This window comes from Hemitrygon akajei, chromosome 16 (assembly GCF_048418815.1).
Source record: "Hemitrygon akajei chromosome 16, sHemAka1.3, whole genome shotgun sequence".
In the NCBI taxonomy this organism is placed as follows: domain Eukaryota; kingdom Metazoa; phylum Chordata; class Chondrichthyes; order Myliobatiformes; family Dasyatidae; genus Hemitrygon; species Hemitrygon akajei.
In genome coordinates, this window is record NC_133139.1 from 21,344,514 (window position 1) to 21,370,818 (window position 26,305).

The 26,305-nt window shown below is 39.5% G+C and overlaps 1 protein-coding gene across 2 annotated transcripts in view; it reads right to left on the bottom strand.

Moving 5' to 3' along the window:
• Positions 1-8,641: 8,641 nt before the first annotated feature.
• The window catches only part of LOC140739809 (protein FAM174C-like), a 42,024-nt gene continuing 24,360 nt past the window's right edge, over positions 8,642-26,305 (bottom strand). Inside the window, exons 3-4 of one of the 2 annotated variants that reach the window (XM_073068355.1) lie at positions 24,525-24,604; positions 8,642-14,733 (exon numbers count right to left, since the gene is read on the bottom strand). In XM_073068355.1, coding sequence (XP_072924456.1) covers positions 24,571-24,604 — 34 coding nt within the window. In that variant the 3' untranslated portion in view covers positions 8,642-14,733; positions 24,525-24,570. The remainder of the gene's footprint in view (positions 14,734-24,524; positions 24,605-26,305) is intronic. The other variant, XM_073068356.1, reaches the window with a different exon arrangement.

Sequence of the window (26,305 nt, forward strand, 5' to 3'; positions counted from 1 at the left end):
TATGATTGACACAGTCAAAGTCTGAGGTCCACCTTCCTGTCCACCCCAACAACTCTTTACTTACTTATTGGCCAAAGATCTTTCACAGCCTTGAAAATACTTAATGACAATGCTAACTTCTCTCTCCAAGGTATGGAGTTCTCAGAGTGTTTTAGAGAAGAGAGCACCAGAATTTAGATCTAACAACATTAAACTAATAGTAAAGAAAGTAACAAGTTATTTGCATGATCTTTGGAGACAGCTTATCTACTGATGTCTATTATAAAACCACGTACTCTCTTAGCTACCTCTTCCCACCCTTTTACTTGTAACACCATCCCTTTCTCTCAATTCCTCCATCTCCCCTGCATCTGCTCTCAGGATGAGGCTTTTCATTCCAGAACAAAGGAGATGTCTTCCTTCTTCAAAGAAAGAGGCTTCCCTCCCTCCACTATCAATGCTGCTCTCAACCATATCGTTTCCATTTCTCACACGTCTGCTTACATGTCATCCTCCCGCCACCCTACCAGGGTTCCTCTTGTCCTCACCAACCACCCAACCAGCCTCCACATCCAGCACGTAATTCTCCGCAACTTCTGCCATCTCCAAAGGGATCCCATCACCAAACACATCTTTTCTTCTGCCCACTTACTGCTTCCCACGGGGATCGTTCCCTACGTGACTCCCTAGTCCCTTCATCCCTCCCCACGGATCTCCTTCCTGTCACTTATCCTTGCAAGCAGAACAAGTGCTACACCTGCCCCTACACCTCCTCCCTCACTACCACTCAGGACCCCAAACAGGCGAGGCGACGCTTCACCCGTGAGTCGGTTGGTGTCATATACTCTGTCCTGTGCTTCTGGTGTGGCCTCCTGTATATTGGTGAGACCAGGTGTAGATTGGGAGACTGCTTCACTGAACACCTACACTCCGTCTGCCAGAAAATATGGGATCTCTCAGTGGTCACCCATTTTAATTCCATTTCCAATTCCTATTCCATTATGTCGATCCATGGCCTCCTCTACTGTCACGATGAGGCCACACTCAGGTTGGAGGAACAACATCTTATATTCCATCTGGGTAGGCTCCGAACCTGACAGCATGAAAATTGATTTCTTGAACTTCCGGTAATAACCCCCCTCCCACTTCACCATTCTCCATCCCATTTTCCCTCTCTCACTTAATTTCCTTGCCTGCCCATCACCTCCCTCTGGTGCTCCTCCCCCCCCTTTTTTTTCTTCCATAGCCTTCCCCCTTTCTCCAGCCCTGTATTTCTTTCACTAGTCAACTTCCCAGCTCTTTACTTCACCCCTCCCCCTCCCAGTTTCACCTATGACCTTGTGTTTTTCCCTCCCCTTCCGCCCCCATCTCTTAAATCTACTCCTCATCTTTTTCAACTGTACTCTTTTCCATAGGTGCTGCCTGGGCTGCTGAGTTCCTCCAGCATTTTGAGTGTGTTGCAATTATGTATATGATTACGTTTTGAAATCAACATTTAATGGTGTAATTGCCCACATGGCACTTAAATTGGAATTCCTGAGTAAACAATAGTCTGTGATGATTTGGGATGACATTTGAAGCTTTGACAAACTTCTATTGATGTGTAGTGGATAGGAAATTGACTGGCTGGATCACAGCCTGGTGTGGAAACGCTGATACCCTTGAATGGGAAATCCTACAAAAAAGTAGTGAATAGGGCCCAGTCCATCACTGGTAAAGCCCTCCCCACATTGAGCACATCTACAGGGGGGCACTGTCGCAAGGAAGGGGCGTCCATCATCAGGGTCCCCCACCATGTCCTGAGAGCTCGCTTCTCACTGCTGCTATCAGAAAGAAGTTACAGGAGCCTCAGGACTTACACCACCAGGTCCAGGAACAGTTGTTATTTCTCAACCATCAGGCTTTTGAACTAAAGGGGATAACTTCACTTGCCCCATCATTGAAATGTTCCCACAGCCTATGGACTCACTTTCAAGGACTCTTCATCTCACTTTCTCAATATTTATTGCCTATCTATTTATTATTATTATTTCTTATTTTTGTACTTGTGCAGTTTGCTCTTTTGCACTCTGGTTGGTGCAGTCTTTCATCGATTCTTTTAAGGTTATTATTCTATAGATTTATTGAGTTTGCCCACAAGAAAATTAACCTCAGGGTTGTATATGGTGACATGTATGTACTTTGATAATTAATTTACTTCTAACCTTTTGAACTTTGAACTTTGAATGTAGTTACAGACTCCAACCAGGCGGCGGAGGACTTTCCAACTGCAAAACACCCTGGACAATTTTCGCATCTTCACCTATAGACTCCAAAATACAATCTTGTTAACGGTATTTCATAAAACTAACCCTATTACTTTTCCTTGGTTCTATGCATTGATGAGCACAGCCTTGAAGTGCTTCTTTGTATTTGGTATGATACTTGATGTGCTGGCATGAAGATGTTTACACTCAACTGAGAATAGGATTGGGATCGAGAGTGGGGGTGACATTACTGTCAGAGACTTGAGTGAATATGAAAATATTAGAATCTAAAACATTTGTACTGTCTACATGAGAAGGTGTCAACATTGCTTTGCAGTCCAAGGCTGCCCCCCTATGGCCCAAAGAAGTTTAACATCTACAGGAATCATTAATCAAAAATATTAGATTCTTCCAAATGCAATTTTCAGTTTGCTCTTCTCTGTACCTGCTGTAAGAGATGAGTCCTGCTGGGGAGCATGGGGGGGAGCGGTGAGGCCCCTAAACACGAACATACCAAAGTAATTCACCAAAGAGACCACTGTCTTATCTCAGTGAAGTGCCCAGAGACATTTCTCCACACAATAGGCAGTGCGAGATGCAAGCTTTTATCAGTTAAGTTAAATTACAAAATACCAAGTAAACAATGAGCTAAAAAAATTAATGCAGCCCATGGGCCAAGTTAAAGTCTGATGAGAGGAAAGCAATATCTTAAATGTGTACAATTTACAAAACCCAATTAAAACTGAAATGTAAATTGTCTAATTAAAGCAGAATTCATTAACAGTTTCCCCCAATGGTATTAACTAAGAGCTCACCGGAACTAGTGACACTACACCAGGGATCATGTATTTGAGGATGCAATTCCCTATATTTTTCACAATAAAGTGTTATTTTCCCCATCTCATCCCTTCAACTGTAATTTATAGCTGTTGGCGAGAATTATGTGATAAGCATCCTGAACTGCATCTGAGGAGTACGGAATCCTTGGCTTGGACACCATCCAGTTCAAAAGTGTATTTGATCACCCACCACATCTAGCTCACTGCAGCAGCAAATTGACAAGGGTCCTTCAAACAGCTCCTCTCAAGTCCATAATCTTGACAGTGTCCCTTCATAATTAGACCATAAAATATAGGATCAGAATGAGGCCATTCAGCCCATTGAGTCTGCTCACCCATTCAATCATGGCTGATTTCTTAACCCCATTCTCCTACCTCCTCCCCATAGCCTTTGATTCCTTTACTCCATCACCAGGTCCCTCCATGTACACAACCTTACTATCCTTTTTTGCTTTTTATGCATTATTTAGTTAATAAACTAAATATATATATATGTATATGTGTGTGTGTGTGTGTGTGTATATGTATGTGTATATATATGTATATATACATATATGTATGTGTGTGTGTGTATATATATATATGTACTGGCTAAAGAAGTTCCTCATATCTCTGTTCTAAAGGGATGTACTTCTTTTCTGAGGCTGTGCTCTCTGCTCCTAGACTCACCTACTATAGGAAACATCCTCTGCACATTCACTCTATCTCGGCCTTACGATATTTAATAGGTTTCAATGAGATTTTTATTCTTTTACACTCCAGTGAGTACAAGCCTAGAGCCATCAAATGCTCCTTATTCATTAACCATTTCATTCCCGGGATCATTCTCATGAACCTCCTCTGGACCTTCTCCAATGCCAGCATGTTATTTCTTAGATAAGGGATCCAAAGCAGCTCACAATACTCCAAGTGTAGTCGGACCGATGCCCAATAAAGCCTCAACATTATCAGCAATTGCACACTATCCTAATTAGTAAATATACTACCACCTCTTTGTCATGGCATCAATAGTCAGAACTCCTACCCATCTACATGGTTGAAGTGGCCATACTGCAAAGGTTTATAAGCCCTTCGTGATGGGCAAAAATAAAAGGCAATATTACCACCAATGGACACACTGGACAAAAAAGTTAATAAGTCACTAATATTTCATGTAGACAAGAGTCTCAAATGAATGCTATGGTCTTCTGCTGAATCCTTCAATGTTCAGTTCATGTGATCAGGTTTAGAAAGAATTTATCCAACATTCATTACTATAGACCATTGGCTATTTTATGGGGATCTTTACTGCTCTTAGGGGGATCATAGCATCTGCAGTTATGCACAGTTCACCCTCCCATGTGGGGAATTTGGGCAGCATAGTGGTTAGAGTAATGCTCTTACATCACCAGCTGTACAATCGGCACTCGATTCCTGCCATTGTCTATAGGGAGTTTGTATGTTCTCACTGTGACCACGTGGGATTCCTCTGGGTGCACCAGTTTCTTCATACGTTCCAAAGACCTACGATTAAGGTTAATGAGTTGTGGGTATGCTATGTTGACACTGGAAGTGTGGCAACACTTGTGGGCTTCCCAGCAAAAACCTCGCTGATTTGATTTGATGCAAATGATGGATTTCACTGTATGTTCTGCTGTACATGTAACAAATAACGCTAATCTTAATCTTTGTCTGAATCAACACACACAAAATACTGGAGGAAATCAGCAGGCCAGGCAGCATCTATGGAAAAGAGTATCATTGATGTTTCGGGTCGAAACCTTTTATCAGGACTTCTGAGTTCCTCCAATATTTTGTGTGTTGCTTGGATTTCCAGCACCTGCAGATTTTCTCTTCTTTGTCTTAATTAATTGATAATCAGTTGACTGATGACAGTGGTCTCCTGGGTAAGTGTGAACATTACAACTGTTGGCAGATGATTGATTGGAACCAAGCCAAAATCTGACCACAGACAGGGTCAATAAGTCAAAGAGACACTGCCATTCTGTGAGTCAAGGTACGTGGCCAATGATTTCTAGAAGGGTGTATCATGGATTTTCCTTTCTTTCTTTCTTTCTTTCTTTTTAGATCTTATTAGTTTTCAAACAAACATAAAAAGAAAAACATCAAATACAGAGAGCTTGAGAGTACAAAATTAATAAGGCTAAAATACAAATACAAACAGTTAATAACATAAATATAATAACTTTCCAAACTCATAGTGTGTTACGAAAAATGGAAAAAAAACAAAAAAAATTTAAAAAACTAACTTAACCAACATGAGCATTGGTATCATATCAAATATACACGGTAGTGTCAATAACTCCGCACCTCTATCCAAATAATTAAAGATGATAAGAGAAAGGTTTGGGAAAGGTCAATTTAACTCATATGAAAATGTTGAATAAATGGTCTCCAGGTTTCTTCAAATTTGACCGAAGGGTCGAAAATGACACTTCTAATTTTTTCTAAACTCAAACAAGAAATAGTTTGGGAAAACCATTGAAATGTAGTTGGGGAATTCATTTCTTTTCAGTTCAGTAGAATAGATCTTCTAGCCATTAGTGTGGCAAATGCAATCATCCGCCGAGCTGAGGGAGATAAACAACTGTTATCCACCATTGGTAAGCCAAAAATTGCAGTAATAGGATGAAGTTGCAAGTTAATATTCAAAACTGTTGAAATAATACCAAAAATATCTTTCCAGTATTTTTGCAAGCAAGGGCAAGACCAAAACAAGTGAGTCAATGAGGCTACTTCAGAGTGACATCTGGCACAGATTGGATTAACATGAGAATAAAGTCAAGCAAGTTTGTCCTTGGACATGTGAGCCCTATGTACCACCTTGAATTGTATTAGGGCATGTTTGGCACAAATAGAAGAGGAGTTAACTAACTGTAAGATTTTCTCTCATTGCTCTGTAGGTAAAGGACATTGAAGTTCTTTTTCCCATTCATTCTTAATTTTATCTGACATCCCTGGTTGTATTTCCATGACCATATTATAAATGACGGCCACTAAACCCTTCTGATAGGGATTTAAACCTAGAATTTTTTCTGTAATATCAATTGGGCATGAATTCAGAAAGGACATCATGGATTTTTCACCCTCAGCTCTTAATAAACCTGTTGGCAAGGTCTTACTAAGTAGAAAATGCCATGGAAAGATGCAAAGCTGATATTTTACCCTTCATCAGGACAGGAGGAGGTTAGTGACCAATCGAGGAAAGGGAGTGAGTTGAGGGGCCAAGAAACCCGAAGCTGAGGTCTGTGATAGGATGCAGAACAGAAAAGATTAAATGACAAAAAAAAGTGACAGAGCCGGGGCAAAGAATTGGAAATAAGCTTGAATTCAGCAATTCCAAACAATTACTGTTCAGCCTGCAAGCTTGAATGTGCTGGCCATTCCTCAAACTGGTGTTGTGCTTCAGTGGAATAGTGCAGGCAGAAAGGTCTGAATGAGGAGCATGGAGATCCTTGTCCCCAACAGCAATGACTCGTTCATAATGCTACTTCAGATTTCCAGCATTGACAGTAACACTTGGGTGTTGTTGAGCAGAAATATTAACAGGAAGCTTATTGTTGCTTTACATGAAAGGCAGAATAATACAACTCTGAAAAGCTCAGCTACTTCCCCAGCCCCAGAGATACTTTGGCCTTATCTAAAGGCTAGGTAAGACTTCGATGCAAGTAAGCTTTCAGGGCTAGGGATGTAGGTCACAATCTGTACATTCACTTCCAGTACATCTATATTAAACTTATCATGATCTTCAAATCTTCAATAGTCTTGTCCCTCCCCATCTTTGTAACCTTCTCCAACCTCACAACCCTCAAAGTTCACTGCACAATTCCGCCATCTTATGCACACTAATTTTTCTAATTACTCCACAACTGGCAACTAGGCCGCTATAATCTTGAATTATGCCTATGATAAAGGAAGTGCCAACTGCATTCAAAGGGGAGTTGGATGTGCACACAAAATATTTAAGGAAAAGGGATTGACAGGTGTGCTGCCGTCAGAGCTGTTAGACCCAATGGTTGCCTCCTGTGCTGTAACAATTCTACACCCTCAGCTGTTGGAGTCCTATATTCTGGAATTTAGCCACGTAGTGTAGTGGTTAGCACAATCGCTTTACAGTGCCAGCAATCACCAACTAGGGTTCGATTTGTGCCTCTAAGGAGTTTGTACATTCTCCCCATGACCACATGGGTTTCCTCCCATCTTCCAAAGACGCATGGTTAGAGTTAGAGTTAGTGAGTTTTAGGCATGCTATTTTGGTGCCGAAAGAGTTGTGACAATTGAGGGCTGCATCCAGCACAATCCTCAGACTGTGTTGGTCATTGATCAAAATGACACCTTTCATTATATTTCAATCTACATGTGACAAGTAAAGCTAATCTTTCCTTCCCCAAACCTCCTTAAAAGACAAACCTCGCTGACCAAGCATTACTCCACATGCCTGGGTATCCCTTGATATAGCTTCATGTCCAACTTTTAATGGCATTTTATTCTATGTTATTTTGAAATACAATGTGAAATAGGCCCTTCCAACCCTTTAAGCCATACCACCCACTGCACCAGCGACCCCTATTTAACCCGAACTAATCACGGAACAGTTTACAATAATCAATACATCAATCAATACTACCTGATATGTCTTTGGACCGTAAAGGAGGAAACTGATGAACCTGGGAAAAAACCCAAGCAACCCACATGGAGGACAAGTGGAGACTCCTTACAGAGGATGTTAGGAATGAACTCTGGACACCCCTAGCTGTAATAGCACCGTACTAACCACTACAGCATCCAAGTCATACTACTATGAAGCATGTTGTAATGACTTTACTAAAGATGCTTTATTTACAAGAGTTACTGCCATTATCCACATCCAGGCACAGCCCTTTGTTAATTACACTCCTTTCTTAGTCTCTGTTCTTTGAGAGTTCAAACCCAAATCCAGGGACTGTACCACAAAATCTGCACTGCAGTTCCAGTGCAGCTCCAGAAAAGGCATCCTTCTGCTGAGATTTATTCTGGTGCATGTGCCTTCTTCTCTTGCCAAACAGACAATTTGGTAACTTTAAATGCTGAAGTCAAGGGAGTTAATCCTAGTCTCTTGACAGTATTCATATTTCCGTCAGCATCACAAGGAGGACTTCATTTCCCAGAAGTTCAGAGAATGAAGGAAGATCTTACAGAGGCATACAAAAGTATGAGGGGTACAGATAGGGTGAATACATGCAAGGTTTTTCACCCGAGATTGAGTGAGGCCAGAATTAGAGCTGATTGATTCAGGGCAAGGGTTCCAATGGGATCCATGGACCTTTTGCTTAATGGTAAAGGTCCATGGCATAAAAAAAAGGTTGGGAACTCATGATTTAGGGTCACATGAACTGAACACAATAGTTTATTTTTTGTTAGATTTTCTAATTTCAGGACATGGGACTTCTGCCCTCAATCTATTCAACAGTGCCCATTGAAAATGTGATAGGAGACTGTATGCCCGATTTAAACATGCAAACTGACAGCATTAAGCACACATTGGTAGGAAGGAAAACATCAGAAATTAACGTTTAAAAGAATGATGCAAAACAATGCTTTTGATTTTTAAAAAATTTATTGGTCATAGTTGAACAACTGAAACTACCCAAGTACATATATACACTTTACATTTGGTATTGTTGTGCAGTTTATAATATGGTCTCTTTACAATCTCAGACACTTAAAAAAAAACCAAAAATCAACCTATAACAAGAAGGGTTGAGACTTAAGTTATATTAGTAACAAACATGTGAACTGAAGTACCTGTGCCTGCCTTTCACCCCTTAGTAAAACATGTTCCCATCAAATGAAGACACTTTTGATAATTAATTGAGCCAATGATTTTTCTCCATCCACTCTAATTTTTTTTTTGTTGGGAGAGGTGGGTATGGGTGTGAATTGCCTCAAGGAGACAGAACCATAAATTGTGATGGGGAGAAACCTCTGGCTCCAATCAGTAGAAATCTGGATCTCTCACCACCCACCAGCATCCTTGGCTCCTGGCTCAATTCTATCTTAAGTGATGCTGGGCGGGAGGGAGATCCATTTCGCAATTTCAAAAAGTAAGGCAGCCTAACAAGAACCAATGAGAACAAAATATGTAAGATATTGCTAACAAACACATTAGGAATGAACAGTGAATAAAGTCTGTGCAGGTGCAAACCCTAAACCTGCCCTTATTAAAATGTGACATGTACGGCACTCCGATATAGAAAAGGCAATTTAAATACAAACCCCAGAAGCACTACAGAGGAAACATTTACAACATTTGGAATAAAAAGGACTTTGTTCTGTATAGCAATCCCTTACGAATGCTAAGCAGAAGAAAACTGAACTAAACAGAAAAGCTGGAAGTTAAGAATAATAAAAGGTCAGGGAACGCTCAGCAGGTTATGAAGATTAGTTAAACAAAGGGAATTCAGCAGATGTTCAAAGCATAAACCTTGGTTTAGAACTGGGTGTTTATGCAAAATAATTTAGTTGGATTAATTAATTAATCCATCTCATAAGCACTTCCAGTCACTTGCACACCCGCCCATCTGGAGATGAAGATAAATTATGTTCTGATGTTCGCTGCTTCCCAGGACTTTAGTATGGCTTATGGACCACATCCATCCAAATATAATTTGTTCACAGACAATTAAGTAAAACTCCAACAAATTTCTCCACAGATACAATGATCTGCTTACTTTGATCTAAGGGTTTTAACCAGATACTGCTGTATAGGGGCAAGGTCAAGCCTATAAAACAGCAAAAAAAGGTGTTGTTTTACCTCAACCGTCTAACCAAATTCGAAGTGACAGCCCTTCAATGCAAAGTACACTGCCACATAACAAAAGCAAAATAAAACAAAAGATCACATGAAGCATTTAGCTGATAAAAGATAATTTCACTTCAAGTTCACACTGTGTTAATAAGTGACTTCTAGTGTTAGTTTGGAATTAATTGCTCCAACAACCTGAGATAATAATAGCTATACGGCAATGAAAAGAGGGCTAAGTACACAGACCTGCTGCACAGACCAACTCCCTCAGTAACTCCTCGGCTGTTCAATTATACATTAAATTTTCTTCCCCCTTTTAACTGCACGGGCTATATATTAGTCTGGATGCATTGCTCTAGTATCCCATGTGGCCATTTTTTACCTGGGAAGCTAGAAGGGAGTAGGAAAGCAGAAACCTCAGTTCCCGATTCAACTCATTTTCCACTGCATTACTCAAGAATGCAGGGGCTTCTGCTTGTTACTGCCTACCAATGACCTTTACTCAAGAAGGGTCATTGGCAGGCAGTAACAAGCAGAAGCCCCCTTTCCCAAACCTAGTGTCATGTGAAATGTGACAAGCGCATCTCTCCAAATAGTTTTACTGCGTGTCAGCAAGTTCAGGGATGAAAATTTTCCTTTTCAACAAAAGCATATTTACACTCATTAAAATAAAACCAATTGCTCATTTACACGCTAACAAACTCACTGTATTTTCTGAATATCACCATTTGGCAGGCAAGAAAACAGACAAACATATTTTCTATGGGTCCAAAATTAAACTTGCTTTGTTCTCTGGGGGGAAAAAATGGCTAATGTACCATGAAGTGATCTATTACACAAAGTGATTTACTCTTCTGTTAAGCACAAATTTTACTTTTAAGTTTTTTTGCCCTCTCGATTAGTACAAGGACATAACATAATCCATAAATTTTTTTTTTAGGGCTGACTAATGTTCTCCTCTCACACTAGGTGAACGCTCAGCAGCGTCCTTAATGTCTCGATGATACTTGCTGTAACTCACATTTGCCAGTTTTGTAGTTCTCAGCTGATTTCAAAACAAGAATGGAGCAAACCATCTGGGACCAAATGTTGCATTTTCGTAAACAAGCACATTCAAAGAATAATCTGACGCACATCTGTCCGGTTTGCTACCCTCCTTGCAGCTTGCCTCCATGAGCTACCTCTCTGCTGCAGTGCATTTGTTCAAGGTGGAAGAATTCATTTGTCCTCATTAAAAATCTGAAAGTGTATGACATGGAAAGAGGCCATCCGGCCCATTTTCTCAATGCCAGCTGATTGCTTTGTGATGCTTCACAGCAAACGACAGTTCCTGGAGTGATGCTACTTCCTTCACTTCTCCTAGTTAGTGTCCATGCTTGTTAGAAAAACCTGAATGTTGACTGCAAGCAGGGTATAAATTTGCACTGATTACCACATTCATCTGTTCCTATTAGCACACTTTTCAGCACTGTTTCATTCCCAGAAGAGACCCTGGCCAAGTTTTCTCCAACATTTGTTCAGATCAGAGCCATTAAGGTCTGTAGCACTAGTCCGAGTGATAGGTCAACCAGGATTAGCTCATGACCTAATTAATTATGCTTAAATATTGTCTTCCAATAAGCAAAGTTGTTGACAAGCTTCAGGGTACAGTAACAAAGCTCTTCAATCCATTAATAGCTTAGCCAATTCATGAAACCATGGACTAAAGATAATCTGACACTGCTCACACATAGTGTCAGATTTTCTGCCAGGTCCCTGACCTATAAGACATTCAACAGCGCTATCCAAAGAAAACTGAATGTGGGTTGCTGGAAAAGAGGAGGCCAAAACAAATTAAAGCAGGCCAGCCCATCCATTTAATGTCAATTTGTCCATCCCTGGAGCTCTACTAATAAGGGCATTGAGTGACAAATGTGTCGTACAACAGATGATTGGTTTTGCTTGTCCGGTGGATGGAGGGGAAAGCAGCAATGTACATCCACTCCTCTAGGCTACTGAACACATACATAGGTTTAACTCTGCCTCAATTTTAAGAGGGGTCAGTGCCATTTACATGGAAGACTGTATATACTGATGGCAAAATGGCCAGGCAAAGTGGACACAACTGGGCAATTCTATCAGTCCTATTGACCACATTATTATTAATCACAAAGGTTCATTTTCAGCATGACTGTTCTCCACTTACTGCCTTTGTTTGGGATAATTACCCTCCTTTTATTCAGAAAAGTAGTTGCAGTTTATTTTCTTTAAGCTTTAAATAATTTTTGAGGAAAGGCTTTATTAAATAAATACTGTAAGCCCAGTTATACAGCATGCCTTACCTCCAACACATTGCCTGATGCAGTATTATCTATAATTAATGTAAAACAGACCACTGCCATTGCTATAACAGCTGTGAAAAAATAAGGCAAATAGACGTTTAAAATGTTCACCTTATTTTTTTCCAAGGGTGCCCTAGACTAAAACCATATTCATACAGAAGTAGTATGAAAAGCTTGTTACACGACTGCATATGAATTGAGCTCAAGTTGCCTCAACCAAAGTCCTTATGAATACAAGAATCGCATTGTGGAAAGTAACTTAACTTGGCATTGGGTGGTGATCTGAATCAAACAGGCAGCAATTCCTAATGAGAGAGACAGAGAGAATAAACTTGTCAGCCTGGTTCAATAAAAGGGTGTTATCAACAGTGGGTAGATTCAGATAGCAGCTGAACTTAAGTTGGGTAGAAATTAGGGAGTACTTTATTTCTCTCTATCTAGCATTGATGTGCTTAATGCCAAGGAAAGATTGAAGAGTTCCATTTTTTCCATACAAATGTGTTTCATTCTGAAGATCACATAACTAAATAAATAGAGCATTATTACAAATAATAATTATGGAGCTTTGGTCTTTTGCTTTTATTTCTTCCAAAGATACAGTATCACTACTTCTACTTTCCCCTAAATCTCTAACCCATTTTTTTCTCTTTCAGCACTTTTGTTGCTTTTGACTGCAACATGGAAGTGAAATAATGAATCAGCAATACATTCAGAACCATCAACTTTCTAATAAACAGAGCAGGAATTGCTGTCAATAACCCACTTTGTAATCGCTTTTAAACAGGAAAAGACAGTTTCATTCTTTCCTTCATGTTCCCTGTTAATAAAACAATTGAAACCCTGAATCAGAATTTAAGATAAATTATAAGCTTATTTCAGCCACTGCATAAAATGGCGTGAAATTTGCATTTTGTTTTTGTACTCAGTGGACATTTTATGTAATTAAAATATTATCTTCAATTAGTGCCAAAGTCACAAGCTCCTTGTAACATAAGGAAAATTAGTAGAGGAAGGGAAACGCTGTGCCAATCTGTGCATAGGAAACAGTGAACAGGGTTTGTGCTCAAATTATTCTGTAATGCTTCCCCCTCACCCAATTTCTCCATCCCATCTCCAAACTCTTCGACCCAATGGCTGTCCTGCCAAAACTTCACTGCAGCTCTCCACCCTTCTCCAACCTGAATTTAAATACCCCTTTCATTTTGGCACATTACATTGTATAAACCCCAATTGCTTCACCCCTCTTCTGGTACAGACTTAAACATCTTGGTACAGGAATGTGTTCCGGAGGACTCTCTCAGCAACTCTAACTACATCTATGAATCCTATCAGTTAAATTACATAGAGCACCAAAATTATTTTTAAAAGGTTTAAATTCACATAAATTAAAGAAAAACTATGGCATTCAATTGTAGCTTCTTCATGTTGTCAAGAAGGCATGTAAAAAGCTTCACAGTTCCAACAAGTATATACTTTGTGAGTTATGCCACATTGGCCTGGCCTGGACTGAACTTATTTAAGCTAACAATGAAATAATCCTTGAATTGCACACAGGAAACAGGATTTCAGTCAAAGTAAGATAGTATACCTTGGTTGCACTGAAAATAATTAATTCAACAGCAAGCTGGTAAGTTTCTTCCTTGCAAGTGAAGTCAGTTCCCCAAATGTGCCATGGAAATGTCTGCTTACAGGTGACAGTTTCTACATACTGGTGTCACCGAAAAGGAGATTCATTTTTAAAACCCGTTTTTCCCCATTCCTCCTCCCCAAGAGAATTTTTCAGTGCATTAGAATCACGAATACAAAAGAAGCATTCTATGTTAAACAACCGATGACACCCAATTAATTGCTCCCTTTGTTTAAGCAGGCACTCCTACATGACAACATTATACTTTAAAATATTAGGTGGTTAGCAGACTTTCTGTATAGCCATCCATAACTTAATAGGGACAAAGTGTAACACAGCACTGTTTTAAGTGTAATACAGCTCTGTTGCTAGGAAGACCATGGAAAAAGCATTTAAAATAAGATGAGATTTGGGGTGCCACTTTAGGCAAAGATTTAGTTGTTTCTTCCAAAAAAGCACGTGCTCTCTGCCAAACACAAAATATTATTAACATTGTTGTATGTACATACATACATTTATCCACAGTGAATGGCATAAAAGCAAACATTCCACTCAGTGCAACAATATCAATTTAAATATTCCATTACAAAAAATTATACATGTTTTAAAGTTTGCAAATCCCACTTGCTGTGAAGCAGAATTTTAAAGAAAAACAATTCAGACAAATCTTCAACTTGTCTTTTGAATGACACAGAATGATACAGAAATTTCAAAGTCAGTGTAAAACATCCCCTTCCCCCCCCACCCAGCTGAAGAAATTCACTGTTCCTTTACTGAAAAGCCTGCTTGTCCTGGAATTGTTACTTGTCGAGTGCCACATAAAACCATACGAATATTTTTAGTCATTGGTTGGTAATCAGTGGGCGACAGGGAGCTTCTTAAAAATTGCACAACAGGTAATGTTGCATTCGCTGTACGTCCCTCGGGTGCTTATTATCTGCAAACAAAAATATATAATTAATATTATAAATTTGTCATTTTGCAGTTTGTATTTAAATAGCTGTGACTTGTCCAACGCAACTAGATTCAGAAACAAAAATCTTAGATGCTTAAAAAAAGGTCAAGATTAAATGGTTATTACACAGAAACAAATCAGAATTCTACTTCCATTTCCACAACTTATCTAATTAATGTAACAGCACTGGTTGTTGAATGTAAGAATGGATGCAGTCCAATTATAAACATAATGGGCCGCGTATAACATTATGAAAAGATGAAAATGATGCTTGGAGGATTATCCAGGCTGTCAGCTGGGCTTGTCGTTTGCACTGGTTACAATCCTGCAGGAATAGTGCGACTTAGACAATGCTAACTTAACACTAAAGGCATTTTCATTATTAAAATAGCAATGATATCTGCCTACAAAATTGCAACATAACACAGACTTCCCATCTAATGGTTCAATAAAATAAGAAAACATTGAGCTAAGCAGTATTTTTAAACATTTTCTTTTACAATGGGTGCAACAACAGTGCATGCACTATTAAAGGAAGTCATGTAAAAAGATGCATAATTGATTGGGCAGGAGATTAAAACTGTGATCATGCAACAAACAAGTTGAGATTTAAGCAGGACTATAAAAGACAGCAATAAAGTATAAATCTGGGTTGAAGAGGGAAAAATCAAGTGAATGAAGTTACCAAGAATAAGTCAAGTTTATATAATCTTTCAGTAAAAGTAATTCCATTTTAAGCAGTGGACCCTGCAATGAATGATCAGGAAAGAGATCATTTAAAGTAAAAAGCCCTGATTTTATCTGAATAAAAACAAAAAATAATAGGAACATGCACTTTCTGGAAATAAAGACTTACTATTCTGCACGTACACGTTTGCCATAAACTCAATTTACTCCTAACCAGACACAAAGTGACCCTTCCCTATGTCTCTCTTCCTCAGTTACTATTCAATTCAGCTGTTTCCAGAGAGCTACATCAATGCTTTTTCAGAATCAGGTATTATTAGCCTGTGCCAATATCCTTTCTAAGCAGTGAATCGACTTTTGTAAAGGCAGGGATGGGGCAACTCTAGCTACTCGGATGTTCAGCTCAAGGCAGCTTTCAGACTGGAGACTGGTTCATTTTGCAGACTTGAAGTAGGAAGTGCAAAGCTGCTGGAGGAAACAAATGAAAAATGATTAACCACAGAAAATCTTTGTAATTAATTTAACTCCATTTAATGCAATAATTTTTACAATTTATTCATATAGTGACGGACACATCAAGGAGAGCACTTACTGTCCATCTTTAATTACTATCGATTGGTTGATCATTTCTGAATATGAGCTGCCAGAAGAAGGAGGCAGGTATATTTAAAAAGCAGTTGGATAAGTACATGGATAGGAAACGTTTAGGGATATGGACCAAACAGAACTAGTTTAGATTAGAAACTCAGTAGGCACAGACCAGATGGGCCAAGAGGCCAATTTGTGTTGTTAGAGTATGATGCAAGAGTCAATCGCATTGCTCTGTATAGGTGTAGAGCAGGAGCTCCCAACATTTTTTACACCACGGAACCCTACCATCAACCGAGGGGTCCGTGGACCCCAAACAGTGGGAACCTCTGGTCTGGGGTCAGACACAGACCAGAGTGGGCAAGGACAAAAGATCTCCACCCTTTAAAAAGAATCTTAGCAAACCAATTTGTTTCTATGACAATCCAGTGGTTTCATGGCCACCACAATTAATACAAGCTCACAAAGGTAATTAACAATTTAAATTACAGAACTGCCTTGGCAGGATTTTAACTAGTGCCCCTAGTTCTGAATTGATAATACTGCAAAGCAACAATGGAGGGCTGTGTGGGAAGGAAGAGTTAGATTGATCGTGGAGTAGGTTAATAGGTCGGCTCAACATTGTGGGGCAAAGGGTCTGTACTGTGTGTGAAGTTCTATGTTACCATAGCATTGTGATAAGATTATTTGACACGTATCCAATGACCTGGATCATTTATCAGGCGATAGTACTTTGAGTCATGTAATTGTAGGGAGTGAATTTAAATGTAAATATTCAATTTGAAACAAAATAACAATAGCACCAGTACTAGACAGTTGCAGAAATCAACCTGGTTTACGACTGTCCTTCAGAGAAGGTAATTTACCATTTCTACGTGGTCTTGTCTGCAAGGCCAACTCCAGAACCACTGCACTGCCTCCTCAGCTGAGCAGCAACTAGGGTTGGATAACAAACAATAGCCTTGCCAGTTTTATCTACATACCATAAACATACAAAGTAAACAGTTAAAACTCTTTGTTCTAGGTCAAAGTGGTTGAACATCTGTCCCTGGATGAATATAGGATTTTAAATCACATTGAATACCAAAAACTATATCCAGAAGTCCAGAGGGTTCAGCTGCAGATAGCTGGGAAAGCAAGCTGTTGGATGTACTCACCTGAGCAAACTATCCCAAGTGAGACGATCAAGTCTTTCCTCCTAGAGTAGGGGCTCCCAACTATTTTTTTTAATGCCACGGATCAATACTATTAAGCAAGGGGTCCATGAACCTCAGATTGGGAACCTCTGTCCCAGAGAGTGCAGGATACATAGATGAAAAGAAGGATGCTTTCTATAACTTTAGGATACAGTTTCATGGATATGGTGGGGTGGCAATGATACTACTTTAGTTAAAAGCCCCTTATCAATTCTGACTGTTACTTTATACAATAGATTAAGGCTTCTGATTTCACATCAGTCAATCATTAACGATCTAAGTGGGCAAGATCATTAGTTCACATATTTTCCCCTTTTGTTGAAAGCACAGAGGTTACTTCGATTTAAACAGCAAACACCAACACTGCTATCAAGAGAGCTTGTTTATTTAACCTGCTGCTCTCCACTGCAGAGTTAAAACCTGGCACCAACTTATTCTTTTTTACTCCTGTCTTCCAAGCACAAGACTCTTGTGGTGAGAAACTGAAGGCTGTGGTAAATTTCTTCAGAAGCCTCCCTTCCTTGATAGGCAACTCCATATAGGGGAAGCTGTCTACACTTTCTACAATCTCTTTGGGGTGATGGTGTTGTACAGCAGAAGCAAGCTGGAAGAGGATCCCTGTTTTGTGGATATGAGTTGTTAGGTCCATTCTCTTATATGATTCAGTAAATTAGGCAATAATGACTTGAGCAGCTTCCAAACATAAACAAATGCAAGCCACCATCTGCATACTGCAGTTTAATTTCTTTTAACAGATGGTGGTGAATCTGTGGAAGGTATTGCCACAAATGGATATGGAGGCCAAGTCAATGGGTATATTTAAAACAGAGATTGATAGGTTCTTGATTAGTAACAGCATCATATGTGACAAGGAGAAGCCAGGTGAATGGGATTGAGTGGGAAAATAAATCAGCTATGATCAAATGGTAGAATGGCCTAATTCTGCTCCTCTGGCTTATCACCTTAACTACTGAAGATGAGGCATGGGGGAGATTCCAATTCAAGCTGTCATGAATTTGCTGTAATGCCTGGATATTCTTGTCAAAGTAGTCCTGATATTTTCTGAGAACTTCAGGGGTGCTAATTACAATGGATTTCAAGGCAGTCTAGATGTCATGGTCATTCTTCTTGGTTGCAAGTTGTCAGCTTATCCATGGGAGTTATCATTGCAGGGTCTTTATAGCCTTTTTATGTTGACTTTCTTGTCACATTCTCTTGCTGCCATTATTTTGGGTCAAGGTTAATGAAAATACCTCTTGTTTGGAGATTATGGACAGGTGACAGGGCTAAGGCAGGGGTGAGACAGTGGGTTATATTGATATCATATTTGATGTTCAATTCACTGACAAAACAGGAATTGATTATGACAAGGCTATGCTCCAGGTATTTTGATATGAGCACTCCATCCAAGTTATTTTTCCCCTACTCCCTCTTGTCAAATCATGTCTTATCAAAGGATTATAATTTTTCTGATCTTATCACTGAAAGCTGCCAAGGATATCAGGATTGTTACGGCAAGCCAAGAGGTGGCGATGGATCGGTATATAGCAGGGAAATTGAAAATCTGGCTGACTGGTGCTACCACACCAACCTCTTACTCAATGTCAGTAAGACCAAGGAGCTGATTATTGAATTCAGGAGGAAATCAGAGGTCCATGAGCCAGTCCTCATTGGGGGAATCAGAGGTGGAGAGGGTCAGCTACTTTTAAATTCCTCAGTGTATTCATTTCAGACCTGTCCTAGGCCTAGCTACAAAGAAAACACGAAGTTCCTAGACCTCCTTAGAAGTTTACGAAGATTCAGCATGACATCTGAAGCTTTGACAAACTTCTATAGATATGTTGGGGTGAGTATATCGACTGGCTGCATCACAGCCTGGTATGGAAACACCAATGCCTTGAATGGAAAATCCTGAAAAAAGTAGTGGATACAGTCCAGTCCATCACGGGTAAAGCCCTCCCCATCATTGAACATATTTACATGGAGTATTGTTGCAGGAAAGAAGAATTCATCATCATAGACACACCCCCATACAGTTCACACTCTTTTCTCACTGGTGCAATCAGAAAGGAGACACAGGAGCCTCAGGACCCACACCACCAGGTGGGCGGCCCGGTAGCACAGTGGTTAGCACGACGCTGTACAGTATCGGCAACCTGGGTTCAATTCCCGCTGCTGCCTGTAAGGAGTTTGTACGTTCTCCCCGTGACCACGTGGGTTTCCTCCAAGTGCTCTGGTTCCCACCAACAGTCCAAAGACCTACCGGTCAGTAGTTTAATTGGTCATTGGAAATTGCTCCGTGTTTAGGTTGTGTTTAAGTCGGGGGATTGCTGGGCGGTGAGCTTCGAAGGGCTATTCTGCGGTGTATCTCAATAAAATAAACAAACAAACTGCCAGGGTCTTGAACCAAAGGGAATAACTTCACTCAACATCACTTCCCCCAATCACTGAAACATTCCCACAAACTATGGACTCACTTTTAAGGGTTTTTCATCTCATGTTTTCGATATTTATTGCTTATTATTTTTATTATTTCTTTTTGTATTTGCAGTTTGCTGTCTTTTGCACACTGGTTGAACATCCAGTTGGTGCAGTCTTTCATTGGTTCTATTATGGTTATTATTCAATTATTGATTGAGTAGGCTTGCAAGAAAATTAATCTCAGGTTTCTAAATAGTGGCATATATGTTATTTGAACTTTTGAACAAGGATGTTGCTCTCTGGAATGTGAGGCTGGAGCACAAGTCTGGGTTCAATTCCTGCCGCTTCCTGTAAGGAGCTTTTAATGTTCTCCCCGTTACCGTGTGTGTTTCCTCCCACAATCCAAAGACTTACTGGTTGGTAGGTTAATTGGTCATTGTAAATTGCCCCATGATTAGGCTAGGTGGTTGCTGTGCAGCATGACTTGAAGGGCCGGAAGGGCCTACTCCTCATGATACACAGATCAACCTTCTATAATCCAGCACCACTGGGACCTGAGGAGTGCCGGATTAGTGAAAATGCTGAATTACAGAAGGATCACATTAAGCAATAGCTAACCGCCTCATCATACCTTTAAAACATCATGTAAATCAGTACAAGTTAGATAATAATGAAACAGAAATATTAGATGAGTAGTAAGTGAAATTTTAATAAAGTAATATACTGTGCAGGCACAGATAAAATAAAAGATACAGGTAAATGTACAGGAATTAACTTATACAGAACAGTTGAGCTTCTAAAGTGAGACGTTTACTATACCTTCAGGCAAAGTTACATGTCTGCAAGCGTGGGGTTGTCAGGATTATCAACATCTTCATCTTGAAAAATGAGTGAGGCATCAGGAACTGGTGCTGAAACTGGCACAACAGTTTCTGCAAAAATGTTGATGTTAGTGGCAGCACATCTGGGTGAGCAGAAGCAGAAGTCGGAAAAAGGTCTTCTATATCCTACATTTCACGCGACCGCCAGGCCACCGGAGATTCGGCACTGGGCTCTTCCCTCTTCACTTGCAGTTACTGAGGGAATCCTCATTAGTTTCTTTTCCTCCGCTTAGTAATATGCTTAAATTCAGTGGGTCTGATCTGAGGTCGTAGGCAGAAGAGAACAGAGCGCTAGTCAGGCGACGCTGGAGGACAGTGCGTGTCTGCTGGCAGCCGGGCAAGAAAGCGGATTGATCCAGCGTGTGCCAGCTCTCCTGCCGCTGGTGGGTGAGACGAATGGGTGCCAGGTGGCCGCGCCTCATGCAAATGATATTAATAAATGCAGGAAAACAAGCAGGAATCGCCTGTCTGTGCTTACAAGAGCGCGCCAACACGTGAACTGATCTAGCGCAACCAAAACAATGCGCAGCAGATTGGTAGGGTGCCCCGGGAAATTTGAAATTACAGTTGCACAGAAAATTTGAAATCAGTGCTGGATTATCGAAGGAACCGGATTACAGGTGGTCAGATTAGTGAAGGCTGACCGTATCATAATAAATAGCTTCCAGGATGACCTGCCATACTGATGACCATAGTGTGCAGGTTGCTAGAACCAATTCAATGGTCATTTATCCTACAGAGCAAGTTGCTGAGATACTTCACCAGCTCATTCGTCGTAGCAAAGCTCACCCCATGAAGACAACTAGTCACTGTATTCTTGAGCTGCCCATCTCCTGTCCACATCTCATACAAGATGGCAATGTCAATGGCAAAGCTCTTGGGGTATGATAACTGGGCATCAAGTCAGGTCTGTTATAATTGGAATGGTCATACAGTAAACTCTTATTGATCCAGTAATTATGCATCCAGAATTCTCATGCGACCAGCAACAAATTTCAAAGAATATTTAAGTTTTTTTCAAATTTTATTTGCTAAAACATAGATTTTAATTTGAAGCTGATGAAATACCATTAGAGTACTCTGCACAGCTAATAAATTACTCTGGCCTTTATACATTTAGAATTGAGTGATTTGAGTTTAAGTGGAAGCCTGGCCCAGATTAACTACCACTTACACTAAAATCTATTAATCTGAAATATCAAAGTCAATATATTACCTACAAGAGATTTTGTTTTTATGAACATAAACTCAATTAATTTTATTCGAAGCATTATTCAAAATATTGTTTTAGTATATACACAAGGGCAGTGCAGTTACAAGCTGATTAGAAGCAATGTCTTCTTTGAAGATTAGGCACTTCATGTGATAGCAGGCACATTCATTTGATTATTGCTGTGTTTTGCCTTAATTTATATAATTGCAGGGTAAAACGTTATTTAAAAGGGTGAGGAGATAATATATAACTTGGCAATTTATTCATAGATTTATGCAGAGGATACTAATGTGTGATTTATAGTATTTTTCCAGAATTCTCATGCAACCTACATGTACATGGAACCAGCACCACATTCCCCATGGTTAGCAGATAACTGAGAGTATACTGTACTTCATGAAGTCATTTGAAAATATAGAGGCAACCATTTGGCCCACAAGTCCATGCCAGCTATCAGAGCAATCCTATCAACCCATGAAAGCATGGGTAATCATCTTTTACTCACTTGCTTATCTATTTCCCCAACTGTCCTACCACCCACCTAGACTAGAGGCATCTTACAGTTACCATCTGTAAATCCTTTTGTTATATGGAAAGAAAACAGTGTTTCTAGGAGAAGCAGACATAATCACACTCCACAGAAGGTTTTGAATCTGGGTTTGACTTGTGAAGCAGCAGCATCGTCTGCCAAGACACTGTATGCTTCACATATGCACACATCCATGAGGAGCCTAATGTTTCAGATCCTAGGCAAAAGTGATTCTTACACAGCAGGGTAGCCATTGCACATCAGCTGCCACATGGACTTGGTAGAGTGGGGTCTTGATTCTGTAGCAAGGTGGATCCAAGATAACGGGAGATCAAGCTCATGGCACTGGCTTTAAATCAGGTGAACTTGCATGTCAGCACCCATCGATGTATACACTCTTTCGCTCCAAGCATCTCCTGCAGGAACAGCAGCAGGCATCATAAGATGCTGGGGGCTGTGAAGTCTTCATACTTTACAACTAATAGACTCCTTATAAGTAATAGAATAATTTTGAAGTTTAACTGGATTATAATAGTGTAATTGCAGCAGCCAATTTACACACAGCAAGATCCTGCACACCTATACATTGAAAATTTTGTTGTTTTAACAATGCGAGTTGAAGATACTGGGAAGATGCCTATGCACTTTCAACCGTGTCTGAGATCTTTCATGTTCATCCAGCAGAATGGACTCAGTTTAACAAGTCATTCAAAATGTGACACTTCTGACAAAGCATCAGACTGCTAAAAATATCAGCTTATTTTAAGTGTTCAATTCTAATGAGATCTTGAAAAGAAGCAAACATGATTCAGTGGCTAGAAAGTTATTTTGAACCAAAGGAAACAGAAAATTTGGGTGAGAAATGAAACACTAATCGTGTCCAAGCATTTGAAAGCTTAGAATTCCCTGCTAAAATCTACTGAAACCCAAGCATTAGACAATTTACAAAATGCACAAATTTGCTGAAAGGACCTTTAAATAGAACGTACAAAAAAGCTTGATTTGACCACAGCATCTGCTGTGTACTTTGTGTTTACCTTTAAATAGAAACCTCTTACTGAAGAACATTAATTTGAATTCACATCAGTGCAAGCTGCTCTATGCAGCCATTTCCAAATAGGCTTTTGTGACTTCAAATCTCGAAGGTAGGAGAGGGAAGAGCAGTGGGAAATCTTTTCTAAAGAGGCACATGTGATTTTCAAAAGAAAACTTTCATAGCGACTAAACACTAATTAAATTCTGAGGGACTGAAATCCCCAATAATCAACTTAATGAGATTTTCTATTACCAGCTGAGTGACAAAGGAAAGGTAATGGCACAGAACTTCCAGGCAAAATAATGAGGAGCTTAATGTGCATACCATTCTTCTGTAAAAGACTAGAATGACATGGAAGAGATACCCATCAACTGGACTCAACTCCCTGTCTGGACATTTTATTTTATTTAGAGATACAGCACAGTAACAGATCCTTCCAGCTCAACAAGCCTATGCCGCTCAATTACACCCATGTGACCACTTAACCTACTAACCTGTAGGTCTTTGGAATGTGGAAGGAAATTGAAGTGTCTAGAGGAAACCCATGTGCTCATAGGGAGAATGTACAAACTCCTTACAAACAGCAGCACTGTCTTGCTTTCCATTGCAAAATCAGGGCACAGAACTATCATTTTTATTACTTACTGCAAAAATCATTTTTTTGCTAAAAAAAGATTAGTTTTGCTGTATTCAGCAAGCAACCATTTAAATTTGATATACAAAGTGGATAAATGCAAGTTTTGCTTATCATGCAAAATTGAAAGATGACAAATAGGTAGAGCAGTTTTCCTCAAACAAAGGACAACTATACAACCCTGCTTCTTTCAGTCTTTTCTCCTATATTTTTTGGACTTTTAAAAACCCACTCCATTAAACTCTTTCTCCTCTTCTTTTGAATTGACTATATTGCTTACATTCTTCATATACATGCGTAAAAGTCTTTACGTTACATCTCCATCTAAATGTGCAATTTATAGTAATTTATTATAAATACTCCAAGTCCTCTGCATTCTGAGCCTGTCCTTTTGTGTGTGCTCTCTCCTCAGTTCAATTTATTCCTCTCTCAATCACACATTAACATTCAGATAAACATGCATGGATATTTAGAAAAGGGATCGTTGAGAAATTGGGAAAGGCATTTTGTTAATGGGAATAAGGTGGGGTGCAAAATGTAACAGCTAGGATTGTGTAAAGCAAAGGACAGAACACCTATCAAACTCACAGCAGAGAAGTGGAGCATGTCTTGAAGAATTTGGAGTGGTTGAAAGTCAGCAAGTTTGTGAGGCAGTGTAGTTAACGCTCCTGTAAAGGTTGAAAGAGAAAGTAAAACAGAGTTTCAACTATTACAGAAGATCAAATATCTGTGTGTTAAGCTGAGCATTTACTATTTCTTTATGACAGTGTTGAATGGCAAGAGAAGATTAATACATGTAAAACAGCACACTTCCCACTTTAGGCATTCAATATCTTCAGCAAACTCTATCTAGTTAGCTTAAAAAAAGTAAGATGCTTTGTGAATCACGATCAACTCTGTCCAAACGACAAGACCTCTTCTCAGTATCCGATAGCCTCTTAGACTGTGAAATCCATGGCAAACATTTGCAAAAGGTCAATGGATCAAAGGATTGGATCAAGCTCTCTAGAATCACTTCACAACATTCTAAGTCATAAATGAAAAATGTATATTCCCTTATTTTGCCAAATTGAGAGCAAGAGTGATCCTTAGCTAAATTTACCCTTCTATCCTCAAAAAGGCAGGTGCAGTATGAAATCACCAACCATAAATGGAAGGAAATATGCCACTTCACCACCATTATCAAAAACACCACAGTCATGCAACTGACCAGATTTCAAAAGTTCAATTTAACGTCATTGAAATGTATACAATATACATCTTGAAATGCTTTATCTTTGCAAACATCCATGAAAACAGAGAAGTGTCCCAAAGAATGAACGACAGTTAAACTTGAGAACCCCAAAGTACCCCCCTGTATGTAAGTGGCAGCGAGCACCAATTCTCCCTCCCCCACCACCGGCAAAAAAAAACAAGCATCATCATCATCACCACCACGGAGCACAAGTGTGAGCGAGGTAATAGCAAAGGCAAAGACACAGACTTGCAGTTACCCCAAAGACTTCACATTTCATCCGGCATTTGACAAACCACAGGTTCTCTCTCTCCCTAACAACGGAGAGGAAAGTGTCCCTCATTTTCACAGCAATTTTAAATACATTTTCAGACATTATAAAATTTATTTTTAAGACGTTATCAAAAATTGAGCGTAGGTGGTCAGCTTTTGGTCAAAGATCATTATTTTGCCCATTTAGTCTCAAACTTCCAAAATACCTACATCACATTTAAGAAATTACTTTTCATTAAAATTTGCTCAACATAACCACCTGGCAACCAGCTGACTAATACCCAACTTAACAAGATGTGCAACTTGTTGTTCATGCTCCCTGTAAAACAACTTTGTAGTACTCTTATAAACAGTTTATTTAAAAACCTTTAACTCATCATGTCTGAATTTCTATCTTGGCTGACCAGGAAAAATTGTTCTGGGTTTAAACTATATGTTCATCTACAAGGTCCTTTCTGTAATTGTAGTTCACCATGGACAAAATGTTACATGATTTTGTGCAGGGCAGTGAGTTGCAATGGGTTCACTACTCTCCTCTGCATTGATATGAGCTTTGGATCAGAAGAAGAAATGTATATTAATTGTAATGACTCACGTCATCAAAAATTCTGCAATTCTTAAATGAAAGAGGCCAGTTTAAAAGTTTCATTTATTCAAATAAAAAGTTGTCTCTAACCATTTATTTTATATTTGTTTAATATACTCAGTCTTAAAAGTGTGGGAGATGAGAAGACTTCAAAATATATAAGCACACCCCAAATACATGAAAAGTTAACTCTTTTAGGGTTCAAAAGCTGATGAACAAAGTCATGGAATTCAACAGATGTGGACTGGGCACAGCACATCATCCGAATCAGCATCA